At 39.2% G+C, this 23,394-nt stretch overlaps 1 protein-coding gene across 2 annotated transcripts in view; it reads left to right on the forward strand.

Moving 5' to 3' along the window:
- Positions 1-8,380: 8,380 nt before the first annotated feature.
- LOC115433794 (nidogen-1) overlaps positions 8,381-23,394 on the forward strand; it is a 49,099-nt gene continuing 34,085 nt past the window's right edge. Inside the window, exons 1-6 of one of the 2 annotated variants that reach the window (XM_030155298.1) lie at positions 8,381-8,668; positions 17,013-17,315; positions 20,126-20,352; positions 20,426-20,700; positions 21,128-21,268; positions 23,115-23,366. In XM_030155298.1, the coding sequence (XP_030011158.1) occupies positions 8,465-8,668; positions 17,013-17,315; positions 20,126-20,352; positions 20,426-20,700; positions 21,128-21,268; positions 23,115-23,366 (1,402 nt within the window). In that variant the 5' untranslated portion in view covers positions 8,381-8,464. The remainder of the gene's footprint in view (positions 8,669-17,012; positions 17,316-20,125; positions 20,353-20,425; positions 20,701-21,127; positions 21,269-23,114; positions 23,367-23,394) is intronic. The other variant, XR_003937425.1, reaches the window with a different exon arrangement.

Below are 23,394 nucleotides of genomic sequence, written 5' to 3' on the forward strand. Positions count from 1 at the left end.
TATCCAAACAAAAAAGATGTGAATAACCTGAAAAAACTGAAATTTCTTAAGAAAAGTAAGTACAGTTTTAACAATATTCTGCCTCAACTGATCATTTGTCCATGTGCATTCTGGATCAGATCTACAAAGGCACTAAACACTGAGGAACAAGCAGAAAAGAGTTCAAACTGGACTGAATTTTCTTTAGACATTTCAGGTTGTTCATATTTACTCAGATTATTCACATTTTGTTTCAGGATAGTTTGTAAATGTAAATATTTTCATCATTTAATGTTATTTTTTGCACTAAAACAAAGACAAAAATTTGAAGTTGTCATTATTTATAGGCATAATGTCATGTTTTTTTCACATCAAACTGAGAAGAAAATCTGCAGTCATTCTTTGTTGCCGGTTCTTCTGCTGTTATTATTTGATTGTAGATCAGGAGTCACCAATCCTGGTCCTCGAGGGCCGGTATCCTACTTGTTTTAAGCCATAAGCCTATCATCAAGCTCTGCAGAAGCCTGATAACGACTGCCAGGTGTGCGGGAAGAGGGAATATCTAAAACATGCAGGATACCAGCCCTCGAGGACCAGGATTGGTGACCCCAGCTGTAGATCATATTGGTCTGTATGAGGAACCTGAACTAAAGTGAGTTCCACAGCTTTGACTGGAATTTTTACACTTTGGAAATTCATCCCACGGGCCGGATTGGAACCTTTGGCAGGACACATTTAGCCCCGGGACGCATGTTTGAAACCCCTGACATGTGGTTAAATTCATGGGTTACGTAGGTGCATTGTGCTAAAAGCAGTGGCAGATCATCCAATAATATGATCACCATGGTAATCAGGGCGCAATTTGCTGGGGGGATGGAGGGGGATCAACCCCCCCCCCCCCGTTTTTCCATCCCTACTTCTGCTCAGTGAATTTCATCCTTGGGGGGGTCAACCAACCTGCTGTAAATGCCATCAGGTTGTGTCAGTTTTCTTCCTCCTATACCCTCCATCACTGTCACTAACGTTCACCTGAACCCAACTGTCGCAGTCTCAGAATTCACAAACGTCCCCATGCACTGGGGTGCCATAAAAGGGGTGGGGGGGTGTTAACGTGACAAATTCATGGGGCCCAGCATTTGTGAGTCCAGTGGATACAGGTTAGAAGGTGTGGAAACTTTGTGTCAGATCCACTGTAGGAAGATGGACACTGAAATATGTAAAGTTTGACTCTGTTTCACACCAGCGTTACTTACATTAGATATAGACAGCACCCCTATGTGTATAATTGCTGCCCCCCCAAAAAAAACAACAACAAAAAAAAAACATCCCCTCCTCTGGTTTTTTGACAAATCACACCCTGGTGGTTAGGGATGGGAATCGAGAACCAGTTCTTTTTGAGAACCGATTCCCAGTAGCTCAATTCCTTGGAATTGTTTGCCTGCCTGCTTAACGATTCCGCCTTCGTTGTGCATTCGTGATGACGTCAGATGTATGCTGCATTGTTTTGGTCAGAACGTAGCTGACATGGCACTGAGGCAGAAATGGTCTAAACAGACCACACCAGGTCTAACCAGACCACACCAGGTCCAAACAGACCACACCAGGTCTAAACAGACCACACCAGGTCTAACCAGACCACACCAGGTCCAAACAGACCACACCAGGTCCAAACAGACCACACCAGGTCCAAACAGACCACACCAGGTCTAAACAGACCACACCAGGTCCAAACAGACCACACCAGGTCTAAACAGACCACACCAGGTCTAAACAGACCACACCAGGTCCAAACAGACCACACCAGGTCCAAACAGACCACACCAGGTCCAAACAGACCACACCAGGTCCACTGGAACACTGTCAAAGTTTCCTTTTCTTGTAAAGGGTGGAATCCCTCCAATTTGTTCAAACATTTGTCCACATGTGAATCATTTACAGGAGTGTCATGTATTTGCTTCACTACTTAGCAGCACTTGTGAATGTAGCGGCAGAGTGAACGCCAGACTCAGTTCCGGTTCCGGTGCGGGCAACAACGTTGTACCCCCTCAAGTACAAGTTTCCGACATTAGGCGAAAGAAAATGAGGTGCACAACAACAGGAGACGAGCAGAGTCGAACCGGTTTCACGTAGTGGAAATGCAGCAATAGAGGAATTAGTAAAGAGTCTGTAGTTTCACTTTCACCCCCCCCCACACACACACACATGCGAACCAGGCCCAGCGTCATCTGTTACTATTATTTATACATATTGTATGTGTTATATTTTCTGTGGAGAGATGGAAATATAAAAGACAGTTAATGGAAACACACCTGTTTGTACTCTTTTATTCCCTCACCCCCTGAGAATCAATAAGAGAATCGATAAGGAATCGGATCGATAAGCAAAATCGATAATGGAATCGGAATCGTTAAATTCTTATCGATTCCCATCCCTACTGATGGTATCCAAACCCAGTCCATGGTCCAAAGGTAGTCTAGTATGGAGCCAGTTTAGTTTGTAATTAGAGCTGAATATGTTTAACTAGATGACTGGACATGCTCAGAGGTGAGGGAGGGGCCACACTACTTTGTGGGGCCCTTCACACTGTGTGCATTAGTAGAACTGGTTCTGTTCAGACGGACCCTTTTTCCAGTTCTATTAACTGTTTCATGTGTTTGTGTTGTCCACATCCATCGCTGACCAGTTCCAGATCTGAGTCCAGTGTCAGACCAGTGGTTGGGTTCTGACCCTGGACTGTTTGTTGGTTGGGTTCTGCAGACCCCTCCCCTCATTACTCCATGTGGACTGTTTGTTGGTCGAGTTCTGCAGACCCCTCCCCTCATTACTCCATGTGGACTGTTTGTTGGTCGGGTTCTGCAGACCCCTCCCCTCATTACTCCATGTGGACTGGGATGGTGCAGCATACCTCTCTGATTAGTCCACGCTCCGCTGCCCGGTCATACTGTCCTCTGTAGCCGCTAACTGGTCCATGCTCTGATGGTTCTGCTCTGCTGGTCCGCTGGCCCCGGTCCAGACCTCCTCATACAGATCTGGTGTTGTCCCCGATCTGGACCTCACACTGCGGCCCCCGGGTCAGCTGACCTCGCTGTCCAATCACAGAGGACCCGCTCTACTGTGGGGACAACACTGGGACCATGTGTCCAAAGACGTCAAGTAAATCAGACGATCGAAGGTGAACCTGACCTCTGAGCCTCACAGAGTCCAGTCCAGGACCTCCTGACCCGGATCCAGGCCGGACCAGTACAGTCAGCCACAGTTTACAGGTGAAGCATGAAGAAGAGCAGCAAAGGAACCCATAGCAGTAAAAAACAAAACAAAAGAGAAAACAAAAACAAACCCTCAGCAACAAAAAATACAGCAGGGAAAAAAAAGAAACTCCAGCAGGAAAAAACTTCAAACCCCAGTGGCAAAAAAAAAGAAATAAAATTAAATTAAACAAAATAAAATACAGGGTGACACGGTGGTGCAGTGGATAGCACTGGTGCCTCACAGACAGAAGGTCCTGGGTTCGATTCCAACACCAGTCGACGGGGGTGGGACCTTTCTGTGTGGAGTTTGCATGTTCTCCCCATGTCTGCATGGGTTCTCCGAGTACTCCAGCTTCCTCCCACCATCCAAAGACATGCACTGATAGGTTAATTGGTTAATCTAAATTGCCCATAGGTGTGAATGTGAGAGTGATTGTCTCTATGTGCTCAGCCCTGTGACGAACTAGAGACATGTCCAGGGTGTACTCCGCCTTCGCCTGTAAGCAGCTGGGATAGGCTCCAAGTGACGCCCGTGACCCTAGTGAGGATAAAGCGGCTTCAGATAATGAATGAATGAAAATAAAACAAAATTCAGCAGCAAAAAAAAACTTCTGCAGCAAAAAAAAAACAAGAAACTTCAGCAAACAACAAACCAATGTCAGAAGCAAAAACAAACTCATGAAAGTAAAGTAAAAACAAAAGCAACAAAAAACACCCCCAAAAAACTGCAGCAACAAAAAAAATCTTCAAACCTCAGCTATAAAAAAAGAAATAAAATAAAATTCTGCAGCAAAAAAAACTTCAGCAAAAAAACAAAACAAAACTTTTCAGCAGTAAAAAAACCTTCAGCTGCAAAGAAACTTCAGCGATAAAAGTAACTTAAGCAGCAAAAACAATAAAGAAGCACAACACTTTGGCAGCAATGAAAACTAAAAAGAAAAAAAAAAATCAAAAAAGTAAAACAAAACAAACAAACAAACAAAAAAAAAACGCAACAGCAAAGAAAAAAAGAAACTTTAGCTACCAAAACTCTCCATCATAAAAACCCCAAACAGAACCCTTCAGACCCATCCCCAGTATTAACCCCTCCATCCTCTGTGAACTCCACTAAACCACACCAACATGGTTCTGCTTCATCTGAGTCTGATCGGCTGCTGCTGATGGAACGTTTTCTTGACCTGGAGTCAGTTTTTTCCTTCTTCATCCACCTTGGAAGTAGTTGAAGTCACACCAGAACCTCCTTGTCTCTAAGGTGCTTTCACACAGCGTACCCGAGTCTGTACCCGAGTCTGTTTGACCCCAAAGTCCGCTTACTTTTATCAGTGTGAATGCAAACATTCCGTGCTTGTGTACCGTACCCAAGTCCAGTTGAGAGGGTAGTCCTGGGTCCGGACTGCATGGACTCCAGTATGGTACGTTGGTGTGCGAATACGATCTGTGCCCGAGACCGGAAGTAACCTGATCACCACCAGACCATAGAGGGCGCTCCTGTTGTCTCCTGAAAAAACCTCGGATCCACGCAGAACGGTCTCGCCCTATGGACCGAACCACTGGGTGAAATATGAGGGACAACGAAGGTCGCTCTTCTTCTCTTTGCCTCAAACAGGAGAACAGATAGAAAAGTATTACAAATGAACACAACAGTCACTCAGCTGAAGATGTAAACCAGGGGTCTCAAACATGCGGCCCGGGGGCCAAATGCGTCCCGCCAAAGGTTCCAATCCGGCCCGTGGGATGAATTTGCAAAGTGCAAAAATTCCACAGTCAAGGCTGTGGAAGTCATTTTAGTTCAGGTTCCACATCCAGACCAATGTGATCTACAGTCAAATAATAACAGCAGAAGAACCGACAAAAAAGAATGACTGCAGATTTTCTTCTCAGTTTGATGTGAAAAAAATAATATTATATTATGCCTATAAATAATGACAACTTCAAATTTTTGTCTTTGTTTTAGTGCAAAAAATAACATTAAGTTATAATAATATTTACTTTTTCAAACTATCCTGTAACAATAAAATGTGAATAACCTGAACAAATATGAACAACCTGAAATGTCTAAAGAAAATTCAGCAAAATTTGAACTCTTTTCTGCCTGTTCCTCAGTGTTTAGTGTCTTGGTAGATCCGATCCAGAATGCACATGGACAAATGAGAAGTTAAGAGATAATATTGTGAAAATTGCACTGATTTTTCTTCAGAAATTTCAGTTTTTTCAGGTTATTCACATCTTTTTTATTTGGATAGTTTATAAAAGTAAGAATTTTCATAATTCCGTGGGATTTTTTTTTTGCATTAAAACGACAAAAATTTGCAGTTGTCATTATTTATAAGTTATTCTGTTATTATTTTACTGGTTCGGCCCACTGGAGATCAAATCGGGCTGAATGTAGAACCTAAAAGAAAATGAGTTTGAGAGCCCTGGTGTAAAGGTTCACCTTCTTCTCACTTCTACGTTTGTTGGATAGCGACAGAATTCCTTCCACAGCTCCACCTACTGTTTCGGGCCTGTAACTCCCACTTGTACTCGGGCACGGGCCACGGTACATGCTTGTGAATGTATCCAAGTACAGGGCTGTGTATTGGAAAGAATCTGGCAATGCAATACAAATCCCAATACTAGGATCACGATACGCTATATCACGATATATCATGATACTGTTAAAAAGGCAATTTTTTGTTTGTTTCTTTTTTTAAATGATTATTTCCTGGAATAATTGAATTACACCAGAAATACGCACAAATACTAAACACATTTGTATTTGATCCCAACAGGATCTAATGCTATATCACAAAATGTTCCTGTGTTCAAACTGAAATTCTGTTTCACAGACATTACAGTTTCAGATCCTGTTCAAATGTTCATATTCTATTAGTTCAGAACCAACATCAGAACAGTATTTTAGTTCAATCCCAACAAAGGAACTGACATTATTTAATAAAAGAGTGTTAAATAATAATAAAGATAGCAACAATAAAGAAAAACAAAAGACAAAAATGAACCTCCACAATATCTGCATTTGAATAAATACCTAAAAATATTGATACAGTACTTTTTAATATCGATACAGTATTGTGAAATGAAATATTGCGATATATTGCAGAACCGATATTTTCTAACAGCCCTATCCAAGTACAGTATGGACTTGGGTACACCGTGTGAAAACACCCTTTATCATGGGTGTCACAGTCAGTTAGTTCAGGTTCTACATTCAGTCCAATATGATCTGAAGTGGATCAGAACCAGTCAAATAAGAACAGTGAAAAAAGTATCATTACATCACGAAAATGTTTATGTTTACAAAGTTTCCTTAAAAATGTGAATAACATGAATAATCTGATATGTCTAAAGAAAAATAAGTGTCATTTTAACAATATTCTGCCTCAGTTTATCATTTATAAATATGCATTCTAACGTACAGATACAGTGGATCTACAAATACACAAAACATTTAATAACAGACTGAATATTGGTACAAATACACTGATTTATATGAATACAGTTCAGGTTATTCATATTTGTTCAGGTTATTCATATTTTTTGTTGAAGGGTAGTTTGTAAATGTAAACATTTTCATGTAATCTTGCTTTTTTTTGCACTAAACAAACTGACACATTTGGAGTTGTCATTATTTCTAGGTTATTCTGTTATTGTTTGACTGATCTGTATGTGGCCCCTGAACTAAGATGATTTTAACAGCCTTGATTGTTGATTAGTTCAGTGTAATTTTTGCATTTTACATGTTCATCCCAGGGGCCGGATTGGACCCTTTGGCCGGCCGGTTTTGGCCCGTGGGCTGTATGTTTGACATTCATTCTCTAAATCATCATTTCTTTACAGTTTAAACCAGTTTTTTTGTCTTGTGACCCCATTTTAACATCACAAATTTCTGGTGACCCCAGACATTCAAAACGGAGACTTTTTTTTTTTTGCTAAAATTAACCTCCTAAGACCCACTGTCCAGATTTGTCGACAAGAGTTTCACAACTTTCTACAAAAAAACCCAAAAAAAACCAAACGAAAACTGTCCACCACAAAGGACATTCCATAAAAATTTTACAAACTGCATCTGAAAAAACTGTTGCATCATGATGTTTCCAATATAGGCACTTATTTAATTAAAAAAAAAAAAAAAAAAAAAAAAAAAGCTTGTACTTTGCTGACATGTCCTGGGTCTTAGGAGGTTAATTTGGTTTTGATCTTGTAATAGTTTACCATACTATGACAGACATTCAAAACAGAGATGTGTTTTTTTTTTTTTTTTTTTTAATTAATTTGCTTGGATCATGTAATAGTTTACTATACTATGTTGTAAATAAACATTAATTTCAGAGGACATTTAGTCTATATAATGTATATTGTTGTGGACGGAGGCAGTAAATCCAGGTGTAGATTACTGCACAAAGGGAGAATTGGATTTTCCTGTGTCAGGATATGTACAGTCAGTCCAGCTTGGATTTACAAGGAGGACAATTAATACTGAACAAACAAGAACTGAAACTATGAATTATGAAAGAGCTGCAGCATCTGAAACTGACCACAATGAACATTTGACAGATAAACAGAACCACAGTGCTGCAGTTTCACAACCACAGTTTGTCATGTCTTTTATGGATTGAGATTGTCTCCGTCAATTAACCATATGTTTTACTATTAAGTTGTTTTTGTTTTTTTGTTTTTTTTTTTTTATCAATTACTAGAAATTTCAGGAGACCCCATTTGAATTCCAGGCGACCCCACGTGGGGTCCCGACCCCAAGGTTGAAAAACACTGGTTTAAACTCAGATTTTTGGTCCTGAGTGAAATGTTGAAGGAACTGGAGGTTTATTAGTTTATTAATGATCTGAAATTATTGGTAACAGATGCATAAATAAAACATGACACAACATGAGAAAGGACATCTGTGGAAAAGGTTGGATTTCAGTGGGTTTTAAAGGTGAACTTTCTGAAACACTGAACTTCTACAACATCAATGAGCTTCATATCCAAGTATCAGCTGAACTTTTCCAATATTAAAGTCAGGGATCCTCTGGACATGATCCATCTGTGTGATCATCCTAGTGGTTTTTCTCCAGAATCTGATCCGGATCGTTCCAGTCCGGGTCCAGATCTGTGTAGGGGTGTCCGTGTGAAGTCCTGGATCCGTCCCCTCAGCTCCGCCCAGACCCGGACTGGACTCCCCCGGCTTCCCCGGATCCTGGGCGTCAGTCTCCGCTCGGATCAGCTCTCAGACGTCAACCATGGGTGTGCGGGATCTGGACTGGTTCTTCTGGACCACCTTTCTGGGCTTCGCGGTGTCGGTTCAGTGCGTAACGCGGGCAGAGTTCTTCCCCTTCGGCGAGAGCGCAGGAGACCAGGTCCTGGAGCCGGGTTCGGACCAGACGCACCGCCTGGGACTGGACAGACCCCTGCTCTTCTACGACGGAACCTTCGACAGCATCTATGTAAGTGACCGAACCGAACAGGGCGGTTCTGCTGGTGGAAACACCCGGGCTTTGATCGGACCGGACGTCAATGTTGCGTAATTACGCATAAAAGTACCAGGTCAGAAGTTAGTGGAAAAAAAAGAAAAGAAAAAAAAAAAAGAAAAGAAAAGTGAGGCTAAAATAATGTGTGAGTTGCACAACCATCCGGAACCACCATATGGGGCTCCGCGGGTTCTGCTCAATATTGATTCACTTATCGTGGCGGTAGAAGTCTGTGGAATGCACCAGTCCACGCATTCTTCACCTCCCCGGAGGTTATCGGTTTACGGTGGACTCCAACAGAAAAGAGCTGCACGAGCCCCTCAAACACATCCAAAAACATCTAACAGATCCAACATCTAACAAATCCAATAAATCCATCATCCAACAGATCCAAAAAATACAATAAAACTAACATCCAGTATCCAACAGATCCAATGGATCCAACAGATCTAACATCCACCACATTCAACATATCTAACATCTAACAGATCTAACAGATCCAATAAATCCAACATCCAACAGATCCAAAAAGATCCAACAAATCTAACATCCAATATCCAACATATCCAATGGATCCAATGGATCCACCAGATCTACTGGACCCACTAAAACTCTGTTGGACCACAGATGATTATTCTGAGTGTGAATCTGATTTATTGTGGTTTTATCTCCATTTATTCTAATATCATCTTTTGCATTTTGCAGTGAAAATCAGGTATTTTCCTACATTTAATTCACTGATCAAGTAGATTTTCATAAAAGTTAAGATTAAATTAGAGCTGAAACGATTAATCGACTCAAAGCGATAAAAAAAAACATCATTCAACCACAATTCTCCTGAATCAAAGCTTTGCTTCCTTTGTTTCTCTGCTGTTAAACATTGGTTCCACTGTTGTGTTTCACACGGACGCTTATTGTGGCACACAAAGAAGCTTCAATTCAGGAAACCTGCAATAGAATATGTCCCTTCAATCAATTCGAGTCAAATAATCGAATCGTGAATTTTTACATTCGCTTCAAGCACCTAATCGATTAATCGGTTGCAGCTCTAGATTAAATTCAAAGGTTATTAGATCAAAATGAGGAAAAAATAAGTTTTTCCTCAAAATCTCTCATTATCTGAACATAACCCCAGTGTGTCCATCCACTGTCATTGATCCAACTCCATGGGTTTTACTGGTGAATCAATGTTGTACAAGATGACAGTGTTTCCACGGTAACTACGGAGCCTCTGAACGTCCAAATATGGTCATATCTGATGACCATGAAAAGATGACGAACTGTATTTCACACCAATTATTGACGTGGATTGATAGAATAAATGGATCAACAGGAATTAAACAGTTTAGATCAGTAGATGGATTAGGTTAAAGGAGGACGTTTGGGTCTTTAAGGGTTAAAAGAGTGTTTTTCAACCTTGGGGTCGAGACCCACATGGGGTCACCTGAAATTTCAAGTAAGTGATTAAAATATATATATATATATATATATATATATATATATATATATATATTTGATGAGTTGAGAGAGACGATCACATACATAAAATACATGACAAACTGTGGTTGTGAAACTGCAGCACTGTGGTTCTGTTTATCTGTCAAATGTTCACTGTGGTCAGTTTCAGATGCTGCAGCTCTTTCATAATTCATAGTTTCAGTTCTTGTTTGTTCAGTATTAATTGTCAGCCTTGTAAATCCAAGTTGGACTGACTGTACATATCCTGACCAAGGAAAATCCAATTCTCCCTTTGTGCAGTAATCTACACCTGGCTTTACTGCCTCTGTCCACAATAATATACAATATATAGACTAAATGTCTAAAATTAACCTGGATTTGCAACATAGTATAGCAAACTTTTACATGATCCAAGCAAATTAATTAAAAAAACAAACAAAAAAAAAAACATCTCTGTTTTGAATGTCTGGGATCGACAGAAATTTGTGATGTTAAAATGGGGTCGCGAGTCAAAAAAGGTTGGGAACCACTGGGTTAATGAAAACCTGCTTCACCTCTGCTTTAATTGTGTTTCTTGTGGACATGTTATCAGACACTAATCACATACAGACGGAGTTTCCCCTGAAAAGCAGGAAGCCTGGTCTGTCGAACAAAACTAGGTCAGAAAGTCTGAGTGTTCGTGGGTTTGAAAGAACGCTTCAGTATCTGCTGTTCACGGAGTTTAAATGTTAAGGTTAACGTTACCTTCAGGCTCCAGGAAAACAGAACCTCAGCAGACGTTTATCTCTGCAGCCGCTGGTGAAATAACACTCATGATGTATGTTTTATTTAGTCTAGAGGGTTTATTCTGTTCACATTCTCAGTGAAAACACCCCCAGATGATTCAGTGGTTTGTTGTTCTGAATTCATCTCCTGTGTTTGTCACATTCTGAGTGTAAAGAACAGTTTAAAACCACAAATAACCAAAGTTTTCAGTTTCATTTTGCTGGATTAAAAGCTCAGATAAAGAAAGAAAAGGATCTAAATAAGTACAAAGTCATTCATTCCAGGTGTGTTTTTGTCTGGTCACGTCTTTTACATCCTGTTTTGTCTCGTTTACATCTTGTTTTTGTCTTTTTAATGAATAATTGAATAATTAACTCGGTCGCTCACAGTTTACAGCTGCGGTATTATCTTTAAGTTGTTTCCAACATGTTTCAACATATATTAACCCTTTCATGCATGAATTAATATAAAACTGAGTGGGACTTAAATGTGTCCAATTGGATTCTTTTCAGTCACATACATTTATTACAGTCTTTACACAACTTTACTCATAAATATATTCTCAGCACAGGATCTAAAAGAAAACATAAGATTTATTTAGGAACACCTAAGGTCAAAGGTAACTGTAGTTAGTAGGTAAGTGATGATAAGTTATTACCTGATAAAGTAGAAAAAAATATTAATTAATCAGCAAAACATGTAGAAATGTTAGTGCTGTAGTGTTATAACAAAAACAACTAATTAACAGGAAATATATGTTTGAATAACAGGCATGAAAGGGTTAAATACATTTAAAGTCATTTTAAATTAATGTGAAAAAAATAAATCCGGAAGGAAATGTTTTTTTCTAACTGAGTAATGTTTGCATTGTAGTGTTATAATGAGTCAAATATACACTGTAAAAAAACAAAAAAACAAAACAAAACAAAAAAAACGTAAAAAAAAAAACCCTGGTATTATTCTGGCACCTGGGGCGCCAAAAAAATACTGTTAAATAACAGAAAATAACCATCTCATAAAATTACGGTAATTTTCCATAATCAAAATACAGTTTTTTTACATGACTTTACATGAGAATTTGCATATTTTTTTGACTTCTTAATGTTTAAGAAAGAATATTTTCATATATTAAAACAATCAAATTACCTACAAATATGGATGAACATTGTTATAAAACAAATAACAGAGCTTAAAATTGCAGAAAAGTTTTGTTATTAGTTGGTGTTTATCACATAATTTTATGTTAAAAACTTGTATATCAATTAATATTTGATGTAATAAAATGATATACTACACGTAAAAACATTTGACTTATCTTTCAAAACCTGCCAATTAACTGTTAATAAACTAGTTGTCTGGATTTAAATTCCAACAATTTACTGTTAATTTAAGATCATATAAAGCAGATTATTTCACATTCAATCATGTGGCTCTCTTAGATATCTTCTTATAAAAGAGGTAGAAATTAACCAACCATTTATATTTACAATATTCTACTGCTGATTTAAGAATATGTGAAGTGTTGTGGTTGAATGACATATACTTTTCAATGAGACTCAGTTGTCCAATCCACTGATAAAACTGTATTTGGACAGTTTATCAGTGCTTATACATGCTATACATTCACAAAAATGCATTTATTCAGCATTTTTGTTGTGAAACCTCCCATAATTACACAAGATATTTGTCAATTAACAAACAAGTCTTGTTAAACTTACAGAGCAAATACTTCCTTTACGGTTAATTGTCAGTAATTTTATCTCTTTTTATTATTTTTTTTACAGTATGAAACTTTAAATTAACAGTTTAATCTCATAAATAGAAAAGAAATATTTGTGAAATTATGATACATTTGCAAATGTATTTTAACTGTATTTTTCTGTGAAAAAAGAAAAAAATTCTTTTAAACAATGGAAATTTTCTGGTTATTCACAGTTACAGTTTTTTCATGTTATTTTACATTTGATGTGTAAAATCACAGTCTATTTTTGTCTTTTCATTGATATTTTCCTGTATCTTAAAAATACAGGAAAAATCTGTAAAATAAACAGTGAAAATTCTGTTAAATTACAGATTTTTTTTACAGTGTATGTTAGAATGACATCATGAATGAAAGGGTTAATAAGTTAAAATGATAAGTTCTCTGCTTCATCCTGGAAAAAAATCAGCTGTTAAAGTATAAAGAAGTAATTGGATATTTATTGTGAAAATTATCGACATTGTTATGAAATCGTTTGTGGAAGCATCGGAGGCGGACGGTGCAGATTACTTCCTGGATTTCATTCTGTTAGAACTAGACAGTGCAGATTATTTCCTGGGTTTGGTTCTGTCTGATGTGGTCCTCCTGGGGTTTTTCGGACCCGTCTGGTTCAGACAGACTCATCCGGCCTCGGGGTCCGTCGGTCGGATCCACCTGATGACGTGGTCTCACCTGACCCGCCAGCGCCCTGAGGGGTTCCATGTGGTTTTGGAGACGTTTCTTCAATCATCAGGTGGTTTGTGATTCAGGATCCAACCGTCCTTGGAATGTTCACGGCCTGAATACGACTCTGCTCCATCACTCATCCTTTTCCACATCCATGTTCTTCTTTGGCAGGAAGTTTTTGTAATTAGGTTTAGGGAACGATGTCCCGGTCCGGGACCAGGACAGGAAATGGAGCCAGGATTAGTGTTCTTGTTTTTACATTCAGGAAGTGGAGGAGCCCCTGATGCACAGTGTGGTTTTGACATGAGCCCAGGTTGGCTTTATGAGCCCTGCATGTGTTCACATTAAAGCTGAGTTCAACGGCGTCAGAGCTGTTCCAGAACATGGATCTGATCATTCACACTGAGCTCAAGAAATGGCCTTGTGTGTCACACCAGTTCTTATGGCATTTGTTGGGCGATACCTACACATTTTTAACCTTTCATGTGTTATTCAATGCCATTTGATTGCGTGTCAGTTGGGGATGTAACGATTACCGGTATAACGATAAACCACAGTAAAATTGCAGACAGTTAGTATTACCGTTAAAATTCTAATTATCATGATAACCGTGTTTGATTACCACACTTTTAGGGGAAAAAACCCTATGTAAAGATCTGCTTTTATGTCAAATATTTGAGCATAGTTTTCATTTTTTACAATTTTAATTTTCTATACCTAATATTTGGAACCAATATTCACTTTTAAAGTCTTTGAAAAGGTTCGTTAAGCATCTGTGTGTTATTTATGCAATAAAGTATATACACTTTTCAATCGGATTTTTTTTGTGTGTGTGTGTGTTTTCTGGCCTTTTATTTTTTTATAATAGGTTAAAGTGAAAAAATAATAGACAGATGATATAGATGAAGTTGTGCTGAAAAAAAAAGATCCCAAACATGGGTACAGTAAACATTTGTTTATATAGTATATAAAGGCAAAATCAAAAGTACTGAAGAACGGACAAAATAGGCTCAGACTGCTAAGGGTTAATATTTGAATGTTTCTGCAACAGAAGGGACATTGTGCCAATTATTTTATTTGGCTTTTTTTTTTTTTCAAAATACAACTTGGTTAAATGATTTCAGTGTGTGTATCAGTACTTTCTGAACATTTTGAGCACAATTTCAATAATACCGTGATAATAATGATAACCATGATAATTCTGGTCACAATAACTGTGATATGACATTTTCATATCGTGACATCCCTAGTGTCAATTTACACCCAGATCTCTAGTTCACATAACCCTAACCCTCAGTGCGTGGTATTGGACACATCCATTCAGGTTGGACAGGGGGTTAATAATAAGTTTTTGGTTGATGGATTTATCCTTTCTATTTATTTTATGAAATTATTCTTGTGCTGTTTTATTGCACTCATTTTATGTACGGTACTAGGGCTGTGTATTGGCAAGAATCTGGCGATACAGTATAAATCACAATACTAGGATCACAATACGATATATCATGATTTATCATGATACTGTTAAAAAGACAGTTTTTTTATTGGTTGTGTTTCTTTTTTTAAAATGATTATTTCCTTGAAGAATTGAATTACACCCGAAACATGCTCAAATACTAAACACATTTTTATTTGATCCCAACAGGATCTAATGCTATATCACAAAATGCTCCTGTGTTCAAACTGAAATTCTGTTTTACAGACATTTCAGTTTAAGATCCTGTTCAAATGTTCATATTCTGTTAGTTCAGAACTAACATCATATTATTTTTGTCCCAAACAAAGGAACTAACATCTGCCTCTCAGACAGTAAAAAGTGCTTTTAGGATGTTTCAAATAATGATCATTTAATAATGAATAAAATCTAAACAAAAAAGAAAAACAAAAATGAACCTCCGCCATATCTGCATTTGAATAAATACCTAAAAATATCAATACAGTACTTTTTCGTATCGATACAGTATTGTGAAATGAAATATCATGATATATTGCAGAACCAATATTTTCTTACACCCCTAGTTAATAATAAGTTTTTGGTTGATGGATTTATCCTTTCTGTTTATTTTATGAAATTATTCTTATGTTTTTTTTATTGCACCCATTTTATGTACAGCACTTGGTGATTTTTATCTGTGAAAAGTGCTTTATAAATGAACTTTACTTAGTGACTTACTAATAACGGCGTGAACATACATGTGGAAAGCTTATAATGCGTACAGGTAACAGGCCAATTAAAAGTGGTGCGTATATTTGGACAAAGCAGCGGACCTTGGGGGACCAAGTCTTGACTATAGTTTTTTGAGTGTCCAAAAAAGTGCTATAAAAGTGTAATGTATAATAATAATAATAATAATAATAATAATAATAATAATAATAATAATAATTATTATTATTATTATTAATGTGAGTCATGACATTATGTTGGATCATTAGTCAGACTTTAATGAAACCGAGAAACAAGAATCTGTTTAGGTCTGACGTTCTGTTGGACTCATGTTTGACGTATAAACACAACATATATGATGTTTTTTAGCCTCAGATTGGATGAATTTTCTTTCTGCTCATGTTTTTCACCCAAAAAGCCCCAAACATAAACTGTTTAATATCTGTTGATCCACTAATTCTATCAATTCATGTCAATAACTGGTGTAAAATACAGTTCTTCATCTTTTCATGGTCATCAGATATGACCATATTTGGACGTTCAGAGGCTCCGTAGTTACCGTGGAAACACTGTCATCTTGTACAACATTGATTCCCCATTCAAACCCATGGAGATGGATCAATGACAGTGGATGGACACACTGGGTTTATGTTCAGTTAATGACAGATTGGACTGAAAAAGACACTGTTTATTCAGTTTTTCTCTGTTTTTATAAAATAACCTTTGAATTAACTCTGAGCTTTAATGAACATCTACATGATCAGTGAATTAGATGTAAGAAAATACAGGATTTACACTGAAAAATGCAAAATGTAAAGGATAGTATAATAAATGTTAATAAATCACTTTGGAAAAGGTTAAGTGTGAAAAATAATGTAGAAGTCACTACAAAAATAGCTGTAGGTGTTTAAGGGTTAATTCACTCTTGATGTAATGAAGACACACGATAATGCAAAATTAATAATAATAGATAATTCACCTGAAATGAGTTTAAACTTAAGCCTGTTTGGAAAATGTCAAACAATATGAAGGTTTCATTAAATATATGACTAATACAAAAGGAAATGGACACAAATAAATGTAACATAAGTGACATTATCATCAGCATATAATGGTACTTTTATTCATTAATGATATTTTTGGCTGAAAAAGTCCCTTTTTCTTCAGTTTTCTCTGTGTTTTGATAAAATAACCTTTGCATTTACTCTGAGCTTTAATGAACATCCACATGATCAGTGAATTAAATATAAGAAAATACAGGATTTACACTGAAAAATGTTAAATACGGAAGATAATATTAGAATAAATGGAGATAAAGCACTTATGAAATGTCAGATTTACAGAGAAACATTGGAAGTCACAACAAAAGTATATTTTATGTCTTTAATGGTTAAAATGTTGTTTTTCTTGACGTTTCCGTGTCTTTTTTGCTCTAAATCTAAACACTTGACTGTGTCCGTTCTTCAGATGTGATGTTTCTAATCACATCTATGTTGTCACGGTTACAGATCAACACCAATGGTTTTGTTGCGACGTCGGAGCCGAGTGGTGAGTCGTCGTATCTCGGAAACATGCCTCCGAAGTTCGGCATAATCGCCGCTCTGCAGGGTGACCTGGACACTAGCGACGGCGTGGGGCGGGTCTTCTACCGCCAGGACTCCTCCCCTGACGTCCTGCGCCAGGCGGCTGACCACATCAACAGGGCCTTCCCCGAGGACGACGAGGTCAGCCCCACCCACGCCGCTGTGGTCACCTGGGTGGGCGTGGCCACTCAGGAAGCACCGAGCAGAGGAGACGGCATTGACACGAGGGTGAGACACGGATTGATTAGAAAACAGTGATGGAGTTGGTTGAGTTTTATTTGAACTTTTACTATATTCATTTCTTTCATTGTTTTTGCTGATTTTGTTCATTTTATTGAATATTTCATTGTTTTTTGTTCATTTTTTCTTCTTTTTTAAATTTGTTTTTGCTGATTTTGTTCATTTTACTAATTGGTTCATTTTTTTTGTTCGTTTACTTTATTGTTTTTGCTGATTTTGTTCCTTTTTGTTCATTTTACTAATTGTTTTGTTAATTTTTTTGTTTGTTTACTTTGTTTTTGCCCATTTAGCTCATTTTATTATTTCATTGTTTTTTGTTCATTTTTTCTTCTTTTTAAATTAATTTTTGCTCATTTTGTTGATTTTACTAATTGTTTTGTTAATTTTTTTGTTTGTTAACTTTGTTTTTGCTCATTTTGTTCATTTCATTCATTATTTCATTGTTTTTTGTTTATTTTTTCTTCTTTTTACATTTTTTTGCTCATTTTGTTCATTTTATTTCATTGTTTTTTTGTTCATTTTTTCTTCTTTAGGGACCGAGCCGAAAGGTAAGGCCCTCTCACGCAGTGAGAGGCCTTGCCTGCAAGCAAGGCCCTATTGTTTTTCGTTCGTTTTTATATTATTAGGGACCGAGCCGAAAGGTAAGGCCCTCTCACGCAGTGAGAGGCCTTGCCTGCAAGCAAGGCCCTATTGTTTTTCGTTCGTTTTTATATTATTATTATTCACACACCACTTTGACCTGGATTTTGACCCCCTGAACATGCACGAAAACTCACCAAATTTGGCACACATGTCAGGCCTGGCGAAAAATTTGATAAAATGAAAAAATTAACCCCATAGGTGCCAAAATGGGCTCTCTAGCGCCACCTATGTGAAAAAAACGGCAACTGCCCTAGTGGCCAGTAGGAATGTCGTACAGACATGAAACCAGTGCCAAAATTTTTGTTGGATCATGCTCTACAAATCATCCACTGACACTCATGACCTATCTGCAACAGGAACTTCGCAATATGCCTTTCAAAATAAAATTTCTAAAACTAACTCCGATGACACCGTTTGTGGTATTGACTTCTAAATAGCGCCAAAAGATAGAGTGAACCCTCCTTAATACAACGATTTCACACCTTTTCCATAACTGTCTTAGTTTCTTTTTTACAAGCCTGCAAAGTTGCGATGTTTGGAACTCATTTTTCACTTTGGAGTTTTTCCCCACATGTGACATATCTACGCGTTCACGGGACTCAGCACAACTCTCACATCCAAAAATTTTTGAGATAGGATGTACGGTTATTGATTTATAACAATTTGTTTCTTTTCATACTTTTTCCACTTTAGACTGCCATTTGACCCCCTTAACATGCTCCAAAACTCACCAAATTTGCCATGTATGTCATGACTGGTGAACACTTTCATACAATATCAAAATTAACCCCTTGCATGCTAAAATGGACTCTGTAGCGCCACCTATGTACTAAAAAACACACAAAATCGGCCCTAGCGGCCAGTAGGAATGTCACAGAAACATGAAACAAATGCCAAAATGTTGGTCTGATTGAGCCCGACAAATCATACACTGACACTCATGAGCTAACTCCAACAGGAAGTTGGCAATCTGCCTTTGAAAGTTACTCTACGTTTCTGCAATTAGTACTCAGTCATTCCAGACTTTTGAATAAAAAGTTATACCTCACTCAATTCCCACAAGTCTGCAGAATCCAAAAGTGAAAGAATTTTTCAGATACGACCTACGGTTATGGAATTATGGCGATTTTTTGAAGACTATGTTTACTTTCACTTTTAACAATGACAAAGTCCCTATAAAATTCTTCTTGGTGGGCAGCTGTCTATGGCTGTCCTTAGTGTAGTGGTTCATGTAGCTGCCTATGGAGCAAGAGGACCTGGGTTCAAGTCCCAGACAATCCAAACGTTTTTTTTTTTTTTTTTTTCTCCATCTTAAAACAGGTTTTACTGCATTGTATTTTGGATACTGGAAATTTTGCACACATTCAAAAGTACACGGAGTACATTTTTTCAAAATAAAACCCCAAATACCAATAATACAAAATTTCTATTACATAACTTCTTTTCATTTTTATGATCAAACGCTCAACTCTTTGTACAATGTTTCTTCATTCAAAAGTACTCTTTCTCACAGACACACATGCTCACACAATAGGGTTTTTCCAAAATAAAAGCCTTAAATGTGAGACATCATCACTTTTATGCTCAATTATTCATACAATTTCAATTCATTTTTCAAACTGATTCTTTCTCTCACATACAAAACAAATGCACATACACACAGTAGGTTTTCCAAAATAAAAGTGTCATTTTAAAGGTGATGGTGGTTTCAGCAGAGGGTCGCTGGTGTTCTGTACAGATGTAAGGAGGACGGACACTAAAGGGTGGGAACTGGTATGGGGACGGACAGGTGTGAGTGGAGCTGAGGTGTGGACGGTCACGGGAGGCGGATCGCGGGGGAGGCGGAACGCCCGGTGCGAGGTCCCGCCCAATGCTGCTTGCAGCTTTAATTTTTAATTTGTTTTTGCTCATTTTGTTCATTTTTTTTCTTCGTTTACTTTATTGTTTTTGCTCATTTTGTTCTGTTTTTATAAATTTTTCTGTGTTTTGTTCATTTGTTCCTTTTGGGTCTTTTGTCTCATTGTTCTCATGTCCTGTTTGACTCTTCATCCATATTTGTCTCGCTGGTCCTGGACTCCTAATCAGCTGATACTGATAGTTTTTAAAGTACTAATAATAGTTCTGTGGTTCTGGTCGTTCTGATGTTCTACCTGCAGAGGAACACCTTCCAGCTGGTCCTGGCATCCTTGGAGACCGCCTCCTACGCCGTGGTCCTGTATGCGAGGGACGGCGTCCAGTTCACGTCCACGCCGGTCGGGGACAGGCCCATGGTGATGCATTCAGGGTTCAGTAAGGGTCTGGTTCGCGGTTTCCTGTTTTCCAGCCAGGGGCCGTACTATCGGACCAGCACTGACGACGAGGCGTCCGTCCAGGCGTTGGCAGAGTAAGTGGGCCGGACTCGTGTCTTCCTGTACTTCCTGTTTCTGTCCCACGGTTCTGACCGTGTCCCATCACAGGGAGACCAACTCAGGCCTGAGGGGGGTCTGGGTCTACGAGATCGGCACATCTCCGTATTTCAGCAACGTGGCACCGGGTGAGGTCACCGACTTGCCCACCGAGGAGGAGCACGGAGCGTCCAATCAGAGGCGTCCATTTGACGGGCAGCAGGTGGAGTACCCCCCCTACGGGTCTGAAGGAGAACAGATCCAGATCCACTCGGTCCAGTACCAGCCTCACCAGCCCGACAACCCGGAGGTGGTCGTGGTCGACGACACAGACATTAACGTAGACGGTGAGTTTGGACTCAGGTACCGGTCCAGGTCTGATCCAGGTCTGGTCCAGGTCTGATCTAGCTCTGGTCCAGATCTGATCTAGGTCTGGTCCAGTTCTGGTCCAGGTGTGATCCAGTTCTATTCTATTCTATTCTATTCTATTCTATTCTATTCTATTCTAGTCTATTCTAGTCTATTCTAGTCTATTCTAATATGAACAGATGGAGTTTCAGATCTGCAGGTTTGATGGATAATAATAATGATAATGATAAAGATCATTTCTGTTTAATTATCTGTTAATAAATGACCGATGTATTTGTTTTTAGAAGAAAAACATCTGTTTTTATGTCACTTTGTCTTGGTTTACTGCAGTCGTAATGCTGTGCTTGTTTCTTTCATCGTGAATCCTGAACGTTTCTTCTTCTTGTTCATTTTCTTTATTTGCAGTTTTTTCGTACAACCTCGGAACGTGTGCGAACAACAGGAAGAAGTGTTCCCAGTTCGCAGACTGTCAGGACTACAGCGCCGGCTTCTGCTGCCACTGTAGACCTGGTTTCTATGGCAACGGGATCCAGTGTGTCGCTGAGGGTATGACGGGTTTAAAAGGGTCACATGTCTGTTTGGTCTGGTGTTGAAATGGGTGGAGAGAGGTTGAAATACGCCAGAACCATGACTAAGACCAGAACCGAGACCAAGACCAAAACCCCAGAACTAAGACCAGAACCAAGACTATAACCAAGACCAGAACCATGACCGAGACCAAAACCCGAACCCCAGAACTAAGACACAAAACCAAGACTAGAACCCCAGAACTAAGACTAGAACCAAAACTAGAAACAAGACCAGAACCAAGGCTGTAACCAAGACCAGAACCAAGACTAGCAACAAGACCTGAACCAAGACTGTAACCAAGACCAGAACCAAGACTAGAAACAAGACCAGAACCCCAGAACTAAGACCAGAAACAAGACTAGAACTCCAGAACTAAGACTAGAACCAAGACTAGAACCCCAGAACTAAGACTAGAACCAAAACTAGAAACAAGACCAGAACCAAGACTATAACCAAGACCAGAAACAAGAATGTAACCAAGACCAGGACCAAGACTAGAAACAAGACCAGAACTGCAGAACTAAGACACAGAACCAAGACTAGAAACAAGACCAGAACCGCAGAACTAAGACACAGAACCAAGACTAGCAACAAGACCAGAAACAAGAATGTAACCAAGACCAGAACCAAGACTAGAAACAAGATCAGAACCCCAGAACTAAGACACAGAACCAAGACTAGAAACAAGACCAGAACCAAGACTATAACCAAGACCAGAACCAAGACCAGAACCAACACTATATCCAAGACCAGAACCAAAACCAACACCAAAACCAGAACCAAGAGAAAGACCAACCAAGGACAGAACCAAAACCAACACCAAAACCAGAACCAAGACAAAGACCAACCAAAACAAAGTCCAAGACCAGACCAGATGCACACCACTGGTGTCATGTCTGCTCCCAGACTGTGTCTGTCTTTTCTGTTTTGTCTGTCATTTCCTGTTTTATTTTGTTAAGTTTCCCTCATGAGTCATCTCTGGTGTCTTTACTTCCCCTCCTTGATTGTTTCACCTGCTCCTGATTACCTGACTCCTCCCTGATTATCTCCACCTGTGTCCAATTGTCTTCCCGCCCTCTTGTGTATTTAAACCCTGTGTTTTCCCCTGTTCCTTTGCCAGTTTGTGTTCTACCTTTGTGTGCTCACTTACCAGCGTTTTTTGGATACCTGTCTGCCCGTTTTGACCCGTTTTTGCCTTCCGACCACCGATTCTGCCTGTTCCTTGTCTGCCTGCTCGTCTGGTTCTGACCTGGTTTGTACATTGACTTCTGATTCTGCCTATTCCCTGACTACCTCAGCCTCCAACGTGTTACCTTGTGTTTCGACCCTCGCCTGGACCTTGACCGTGAGTAGCCTATCCCTCATGTCCTGTTGCCTCCTGAATTGCCCTCCTGTGTATGACCTGGCTTGTTTTTTGACTATCCTCTGTTTTGCCCTAGTCGGGGTGTTGACGGGAATCCTCCAGCTCGGCCGTGCTGACCATCCATATTCCCCGCTCACAGCCCGGACGAAGAGTCCAGTATCACACGCCTACATAGACGTGTTAACTATTTTGTGCTGTGTTTTTACTACTGTGATTGTGTTTAATAAACACTCTCAATTGGTCATCTGCGTTCTGGTCTTGCATTTGGGTTCAGCCTTTGTACTAGTCCCATTACAACTGGTACCATGTCCAGGTTTTTCATCTGTAGATGTTGGATGATGGGTCTTTGATTCTGGTTTTGTTCATGTATGGTTTGGTTCTGGTTCTGCTTTTGTTCAGGTTCTGTTTTGGTTCTGGTTCAGGTCTGGTTCAGGTCTGGTTCTGCTTTCTTTTCTCCAGGAAAGCCCCAGCGGATGAACGGTAAAGTCAACGGGCGGGTTCTGGTGGGTGGTTCTGCGTCTCCGGTGGAGTTCAGCAGTAACGACCTCCACTCGTACGTGGTGGTGAACGACGGGCGCTCGTATGTGGCCATCAGTGACATCCCGCCCTCCGTGGGGCCGTCGCTGCAGCCCCTGTCGGCCCTGGGGGGGGTCATCGGCTGGGCCTTCGCTCTGGAGCAGCCGGGCTTCAAGAACGGCTTCAGCATCATCGGTAAGACCACGCCCCCCTGGTAACAGCC

The sequence above is a fragment of the Sphaeramia orbicularis genome, chromosome 15 (genome assembly GCF_902148855.1).
Source record: "Sphaeramia orbicularis chromosome 15, fSphaOr1.1, whole genome shotgun sequence".
NCBI lineage: Eukaryota > Metazoa > Chordata > Actinopteri > Kurtiformes > Apogonidae > Sphaeramia > Sphaeramia orbicularis.